Genomic DNA, 7941 nt, shown 5'->3' on the forward strand with positions numbered 1-7941 from the left:
CACTGGGTGGGAGGCTCTGGAAGTGGCAGGATCACACAGCTGCTCAGATTTCCAGAAGTTGTTGGTTTTTTTTTTTTTTTTTCTTTTCACGTCCTGTTTTAAATAGCTTTGTTTTCCAAAGGTCATATGACCGCGCCTACTCCACCCCCGCAGGCCAGGGGCGGGCGGGGCGCCGGCCCTCGCGGGTGTTGCAATGTCGGGCCAGTAAGTGTGGATCGGCTGTCTGGCGGCGGCCACGTGACCCGCCCCGGGGATAAATAGACGGCACGGTCTGGGCTTTGCACAGTCGCTCTCCCGCCTGCAAGAGCCCGTCCCGAGACGTCGGAGCCAGCACCGGACCCCGCACCAGCACCACCGCAGGATGGAGCGCCTGCAGCCCGACAGGCAAGCGCGGGGCGAGGGACCGGCCTCTCCCGGGAGGGGCGACCCCTGCCCCTGCCCCTGCCCTCCTGCCGAGCTGCCGAGACTCAGCCGGGAAGCAGGAAGCGACCTCGCTGGACGGCCGGTCTCTTGGGCTTTGGTATAAGGAGGAGCGGGGTTCCAGTCCCGCCCGGTGGGGTAGTCGGAGCGATGAAAGATGAATTACATGCCTGGCTCCGGGTGGGTGACCCGATGGGAGTGTTGCCGTGGGATCCAACTTTGTTTTTGGCTTTGGACTTGTGTGTGCTTGGAGGTGGCCGTGTGCTGAATCCGAGATCCTGGGGGCTGTCCAAGGCTGGCTGTGAGTGCCTGCTTTTCTCACTAGAGCCCCCTCTTGGCCGCATCCACCTCTCACTACCTGTTGAATGCAGGAGCAGGACATCACCGTGGCTTCTGTGTCCCCATTTACCGATGAGAATGGCACAGCTGGGGGAGGCAGCAAGGCCAAGGTTCCCTGGCTAGCTGGGATGTGAACCTTGGTTTGTCCCCCTCCGAGTCTGGCTCCTTTCCTTCTCCCAAGAATTTGATCAGCACATACAGAAGAGGGGATGATGTTTCTGGAAGAGGTGTGGGAGAGAAAGGAGAAATGACCCTTTTCTCGGGAGGCGGTTGCAGACATACGGCAGAAATACTCGCCGAAAGGGACTTTTTCTTGAGTAAAGCTGAATTTACTTAGCCTTTTTAACTCAAACACTTCTGTGATGAGCAAAGTATTATAAGGGGTCATGAGATTTGTATCTGAGCTCAACAAAGTTAATGAATTAAATCTTGGGTCTAAAAGCCAATCAAAGCACTTACAAAGTTGAATGTGCATCCTGCCAACTGCTGCTTCTCCCTGGGTTGTGCTGCCGCCTCCTCTCCTCCACTGAGAATAACTGGTACCAGGACTTCCCTCTTGGTTTGGGGGGGACCGTGTTACATAGTATCTTAATGACTGAAAAGTGTGGATGGGGCTGCATCTTAAGGCAGTTGGGAACATGGCTGTTTATTACGTGGGAGGCTGGATTTCTGCAGAGAAGTGTGATAAAAGCTGAAATCTCTTTAAGTCTTGCCGACAGGCGGGGGTACCCTCAGAAGCTCGACGTTGGGAAGAACTCTGCTCAGAGCCCCCCACCTTGTTCACGTCCCTCCCTTTCTCTGTAGTATGCCCCAGGATTTGTCAGAGGCCCTGAAGGAGGCCACCAAGGAGGTGCACACCCTGGCGGAGAACGCCCAGTTCATGAAGAACTTTCAGAAGGGCGAGGTGACCCGAGAAGGCTTTAAGGTATGTGGCCTGGTGGTACCAGCCCTGGCAGAGGGAATGTTGGGTGTGGGTGCTCCCAAGGCTCAGGGCAGTGGTTTAAGTGGGGGTGGGGACCAGGGATGCTGAGGGGCCAGATGGGCATGTTCAAGGGAATCTTTTTACAGATCGTGACTTTGAGGCTCAGAGAGGGGAGGTGACTTACCCAAGGTCACACAGCAGATTCACAGCCTGCTGTGTGGTGTTGTGGAGGGGCTGGGGCAGTACTACCATCAGCTGACCACCTAGGCTCTGCTTGGCATTTTACTTAATTTCTAATTAGTGCTTCAGTCTTGATAAGGAAGATGAGGAAGGGAAGGCTCAGAGAGACTAAGTAATTACCAGAAGGTCACACAGCCAGTAGGTAAATGGGAAAGGCCAAAAGGGAACCAAGGCTGGTTTCATTTCAGAGCTTATGCTTCTGATCTAGTTCTCATCTGCCTCTGAAGGCAAGGGGGAATGTGGGTTCGAGCCCGAGCACATCCATTTCCTAATAGTAAGACTAAGGACACCTCATCTATCCTCCCTAAGGTACCTTTTTCTCATCCATGAAATGAGATTTTTCAACAGCAGGGTTTTCTTTTCTTAATTTTTTTTGTCTGTGCTGCATGGCATGCGGGATCTTAGTTCCCCGACCAGGGATCGAACCCGTGCCCCCTGCAGTGGAAGCTCAGAGTCCTAACCGCTGGATTGCCAGGGAATTCCCTGCAGGGTTTTCTTAAGTGCCCGTTGTATGTGAGGCACAGGTTTTGCTATTTCCCAGTACAACTGTGAAATTCATAAAAATAGAAGGAAAGCATGTGGCAAAGAACCAGGCAGGTGCTGGGTGTGAGGAAAGGCTCGTTCCGGTTGAGCTGTGGGGCTGGGGAGCTGTAGCCCTCCACTCCTGACACCCCTGCCTTTTACTTTCGGGAGCCTCTCCCACTTCCAACATGAGAGGTGCTTCAGTGAAGGGAGATTTAAGGCGCAGCTCTAAGGGGTTGGGGCCCTGGGCTATGCCCTTGCCCCCTTGTCCTCCCCCGCCCAAAAAAAAAAAAAAAAGCTGACCTACAGTTGCTGAGATGAGGCTGGGGCAGAGGCAGTGGGGACGTGGCTGCTGGAGTGTCCCATCCCCAGCCACTGTAGACTTTGGGTCTTTCTTCTCAGCCGCTGAGTTCAAAGGCAGCACAAAGGTCCGCGAGAGGACCCAGTGCTCACTCGGATCATGCTGATGGAGGTAGCACTTTTTATCACCATGGCCTCTGACTCAAGGGCTACGTGCCCGGCTGCACCTAGCGCTTTACCTGTGTCATCCTGCTGGACCTGCACACAGCCCATTACTGTGTGGTTGGATTACCCCTCTTTGCAGGGAAGGGAACCGAGGCTTGACCTGTGCAGAGCCACTCAGACCTCACATCGCCCAGAGAGGGCGAGTGGCTTATCCATGGTCACACAGCTGAGGACTGGCTGAGCCGGGTTAGAACCAGGCCGGTCAGAGTCGAAGGCCCAGGCTGTTCTGTACCAGGCTGCTTGGCTTTCTGCCCCGGTGAGAAATGGCGCTGCCGTGAACGTTTATGGCTCAGAAATCATCTTGGAAACCTCCACCAGAGCATTTATCCTTTGTCCTCTTTCAAACTCAAACTAGAGAATTAATGTGTAACGGGAGTTCCCCGAACCGAGGAGCACTGGCCCTGTCCCCCAGCTCAGCTTCCAGAGGGGTCCTTTGGGGAGGAGAACCATGCCCTGTAGATGGTCATCGAGAGGTCAAAGGCCGGAGGTGCCTGGCATCTCCTATAAGTACTTTCATTCACGTACGTTTTCCAGAGCCAGGATGGCCCCCCTAGCCATGCCTGGGCTTGGCTCCATTTCCATTTCTTACTAGCTGTGTGACCTCCATGTCACATACTCTCTCTGGGCCTTAGTTTCCTTTTCTGTAAAATGGGCATAGCTATGCCTTTGTTGGATTTTTCCAAGGACGAAGTGAGGCTGCGTGTTTTATGCAGTGTGATAAAAGGGTTTTAGGCCCAGACAGCGCATGATTGAATTTCTCTCTTGTGACACTCCCTCTGGCTGCTGTGTGGAGGAGATCGGAGGGGCTGGCAGGAGGTGGGGGCCTGGCCCGGGGAGGTGACGAGGGTCCCTCTGAAGGCAGTAGTGTGAAGGGGCTGGATGGGGAGGTCTTATACCGACCTGCTCGCTCTGGTTTCAGCTGGTAATGGCATCTCTGTACCACATCTATGTGGCCCTGGAGGAGGAGATCGAACGCAACAAGGAGAACCCGGTCTACACTCCCCTCTACTTCCCGGACGAGCTGCACCGAAGGGGGGCCCTCGAGCAGGACATGGCCTTTTGGTACGGGTCCCGCTGGCAGGAGGCCATCCCCTACACGCAGGCCACCAGGCGCTACGTGCAGCGACTCCAAGAGGTGGGGCGCGCCGAGCCTGAGCTGCTGGTGGCCCACACCTACACCCGCTACCTGGGTGACCTGTCCGGGGGCCAGGTCCTCAAGAAGATCGCTCAGAAGGCCCTGGACCTGCCCAGCTCCGGAGAGGGCCTGGCCTTCTTCACTTTCCCCAACATCGCCAGTGCCACCAAGTTCAAGCAGCTGTACCGCTCCCGTATGAACACTCTGGAGATGACCCCCGAGGTCAGGAAGAGGGCCCTCGATGAGGCCAAGGCTGCCTTCCTTCTCAACATCCAGGTGAGGGTCTGGCTGCCCTGCGTGGCCGCCGCGTCCCCCAGCTGCTCCTCCAGGGACATTTCACGCAGAGCAGGGGAGGTGGGGGCCGAGGGTCACGGTTAGGGACAGGGGCTCGGGGGCCAGGGTTCCAGTTCTGCCACTTACTGGCTGGGTGATGTTGGACAAATCCCTTAATCGCTTTGTACTTCGGTTTCCTTGTCTGTAAAATGGGGAAATGACATTATCTCGTAAGAGTTGTGAGGTTTAAGCGAATTTAAATCAATCAGGTCCTAATAGCACGGCCTGGCATGGCATCACCTGTCTAATATTAGCTATGGTTGGTTATTGTGGGATGTGAGCGTCACCATTGTGGCACTCTGTGGCAATCCTCTGTGACAACATACAAGTTGCCTGTGCATTTGTGTGTAGCCAGGTTGGCACTGCAGGGGTTATGGGTGCTGTAGACGTGGCCTCCGCCTTCTGGGCCTCAGCCCAGCCAGGGAGGCTGGGTGTGTCTTTCTATAAGTGTCTCAAATCTAGGGGAAGGTGAGCTTCAAGTGAGGCCTTTCCTTGAAGGATGACTTCTTGGGCAGGGCTGGGGGTGGGTGTGTTCCCAGGGCGGGTGAGGTTTCTTCTAATCCGGATGTTTGAGAATCCCATCGCTCTCCCCCCACCTGGAGGCCCCACGGGGACTGGGGTTCCCAGCTTATGCTCTCCCTGGCTCTTTATTCCCAGCCTGGGACCCCAGAAGAGCCTGGTCCGAGCATTCCTTAATGGAGCAATGCTCCTTCCTTGCATTCCCCTAAAAAACAACATCATCACCCACAAAACCTGGTCAGTCCTCCAAGAAAATCTGTCTTTCAGAGAGGTTGTATAGAAAGAACGGGAGCTTTGGAGCCAGAGCCCCATGGGAGAGTTGGCTTGTGCTGCCTGACCTCTGGGATAGCCTCGGCCCCAGGCATTGAATCTCTGGGAGCTGCAGTTTTCTCATCTGTAAACCCTGGCTCATGAATACCATGGAGCACACTTAGCAGGGGCGAATCTCACCAAGAGAATGGAGTGCCTGCTAGGGTACCGCTCATGACATCAGTTGCAGAGGGATGCAACATAAGGGCGTGAGTGGCCACGGTGAACTCTGAATTCACGGTGGCTATTACTGGGGAGTATTTGGGGAGGAGCAGGCAGGCGGGTCAGATGGACTTGTGACATCTTATCTCTTAAGCTGGGTGAAAGGTCCATGGATGTTCAGTATCTTTTCCCGTGATTCTGGTATGTCCTGACGTTTCACAACCACACACCTCAAACCTCCCTTCAGCTGGCCGGTCCCCACCTCTCACAGAGACATGTGTCTTTTGTCTTGCAGCTGTTTGAGGAGTTGCAGGAACTGCTGACTCAGGACGCCAAGGACCAGAGCCCCTCGCAGGCACCAGGCCTTCGCAGGCGGGCTGGCAGCAGGGCGCAAGGTGAGGGCTTCCAGGGGGCGGCATTTGGAGGGAGCGTGGCGCAGCTCTCTGGCTCCAGCACCTGTTGACTCTTCTGTCTCCTCAATGTTTTAAATGTGAAGTCGGGCGTGGGCAGAGGGCGTGGGGCCAGCCTTCAGCGGGTGACTGCAGCCACGTGGGTGACCCCTCCACGCCTCGGTCTCCCCAGTTCCAGAATCAGGGAGGTTGGGCTCGTTCTAGGTCACTGGCTCGAAAGGAAGACTTGCACACCAAGGACCCTCAGAAGTCACGGCAAAGCCCTCTCCCCTCTTAATTGAGGTTCCTTTGGGGACCTTTTAATGGTTCCCACACAGAGACGCCCTGACATGGGGCAGGGAGCCCAGGACAGCTGCTAGCTCTTCCCCTGCCATGGACGCGGGGAAGACACGTAACCTCGGGGTCGTGTCTCGTGTCAGTCCGTCCCTCACACTTCTCAGACAGCTCTCGACGGGGTGGCTGTCTGAACATCTGGGAAACTTCCAAAAGCACCGGAGTGCTCCACCCAATGTCCCCTGACAGCCCGGTGGGTGGCAGTGTGGCTTCGGGAGTTGGGGGAGGGGAGGGGTGAGGCTCAGCCACCTGCTTGGCAGGTCACCTCAGGACTTTGCTCCCGGGGCCGCCCTCGCCCGCCTGCCCTGCGGCTTTCTCATGTGTGCTAGGCCCACGTCGACCCCTCTGTTGGCGGGATTGAGCCCGGGAACGTTGGAATGTGGCCAGTCCTGGTGGGATTGGCTACCTGGTGGGGGTGAGGGGACTTGGCCCTAACGCACTGGTTCTCAAAGTGTGGTCCCCTGGGTATCCCTGGAGGGTACTTCCTCACAATGTAGCCGAAAATGGAAGACTGGAGAGCTTGGAGAAGTAGTAAGCTCCCTGTCTTCGGAGGTATGTAAGCAGTGGCCGGAGGGCTACTGGTTTGCGTTGAGCGGGACTGTACTAGACCCTGCTGAGGCCCCTCTGCTTTGTCTTTCTGTGATGTCAGACGGGCCCACCTCTGTCCTCCTGGTGTTGACACTGTCCCCTTTCTCTTTCAGACTCTGCTCCCACAGAGGCGTCCAGGGGGAAGCCCCAGCTCAGCATCCTCTCCCAGGTGCCGCTCATGCGATGGGTCCTCATGTTCAGCTTTCTGTTGGCAACGGTTGCCGTGGGGCTTTACACCTTGTGAATGTAAGCATGCTGGCTCCTGGCCGTGAACTGTTTTTGGAGAGGGACAGCCTCTTGGCCGACTTCCCTCCCTTGGGCATGGGGGGTGGGAGCAGCTGTCGGGGTCCCTGCCGTCTTCCTGCGTCCCTCTGTCTCTGGAAGAAAGGAGTCTGCGGCATCTCCCCCAACCAAAAGCACGTCCAGCCAATGACCTGAACTTTAGAGTGGGACGAGGGGTCCTGCCCAGCCTTGAGGGCACCCTCCCCACCCCATTCCTGCAGTAGAGCCCAAAAGATGTAGCCAGAAGTGACCGCTGTCGTGAACCTCCAAATGCCCTGGGTCCCCGGTCTCCCTGTTGACATGCTGTGACCGCCTGCCCCCTGGGCCGTGGCAGTTTTTGTATAAATATGCAAAGATGTTGTGTCTCGTGTTTCCGTCTTGTTTTCGTCGGAGCCACTTTTCGTTCCTGACTCGGCCTGAGCTGTGGTATTTTGTTGTGTTCTGTTTTGTTTTTATAACAGGGTTGGGGTGGGAGGGAGGGGTTTAACAGCACTGTGGCCTTGGTCGCTAACTTTTATGTGAAATAATAAACTACATGGCTTAATAGTAACCTGAAGTGTTTTTCTTGGGTTCTGTTACCTTTGGGGAGCTGACTTATTCTCACTTGTTTCTTGAAAGCCTGGTGGGGAGAAGGGGTGAAGGTGGGGATGACAGGAGCTGGTTTGGGATGTTGTGCTCTGCCCTGAGGATGGGGGGTGGTGACCTTTAAGCAGTCGGTGGGCAGATCTTCGTGGTGAACGCTGCTTGATGCAAGACTCAGCCTTACTGAGGATGGGATTCCCTGTTAGGCTGAAATGAGCAGATTCGGGGGTAAAATTTGTGTCCTGTACAGTGAACCCTAGGGACTGGAGTACGATCCCTGGTTCAAATCCCTGCTGCTCCATTTTGTAGCTCTGCCTTTG

The 7941-nt window shown here is 55.7% G+C and overlaps 1 protein-coding gene across 1 annotated transcript; it reads left to right on the forward strand.

Moving 5' to 3' along the window:
* The first annotated feature begins 269 nt into the window (after positions 1-269).
* On the forward strand, positions 270-7522 carry HMOX1 (heme oxygenase 1). Its single transcript, XM_082666395.1, has 5 exons — positions 270-384; positions 1564-1684; positions 3888-4379; positions 5722-5821; positions 6871-7522. The coding sequence occupies exons 1-5, from the start codon at positions 362-364 to the stop codon at positions 6999-7001; spliced, it is 867 nt and encodes a 288-aa protein (XP_082522521.1). The 5' UTR covers positions 270-361; the 3' UTR covers positions 7002-7522.
* The last annotated feature ends 419 nt before the right edge of the window (positions 7523-7941 follow it).

This window comes from Grampus griseus (assembly GCF_964374135.1).
Source record: "Grampus griseus genome assembly, chromosome: 11".
Lineage (NCBI taxonomy): Eukaryota > Metazoa > Chordata > Mammalia > Artiodactyla > Delphinidae > Grampus > Grampus griseus.

Excerpts from the sequence above, each read along its gene's own strand:
- HMOX1 (XM_082666395.1), top strand. The coding sequence starts at position 362 with ATGGAGCGCCTGCAGCCCGACAG. Across the intron at positions 1,685-3,887 it reads TGACCCGAGAAGGCTTTAAG|CTGGTAATGGCATCTCTGTA; the intron begins GTATGTGGCCTG and ends CTCTGGTTTCAG. Across the intron at positions 5,822-6,870 it reads GGCTGGCAGCAGGGCGCAAG|ACTCTGCTCCCACAGAGGCG; the intron begins GTGAGGGCTTCC and ends TTTCTCTTTCAG.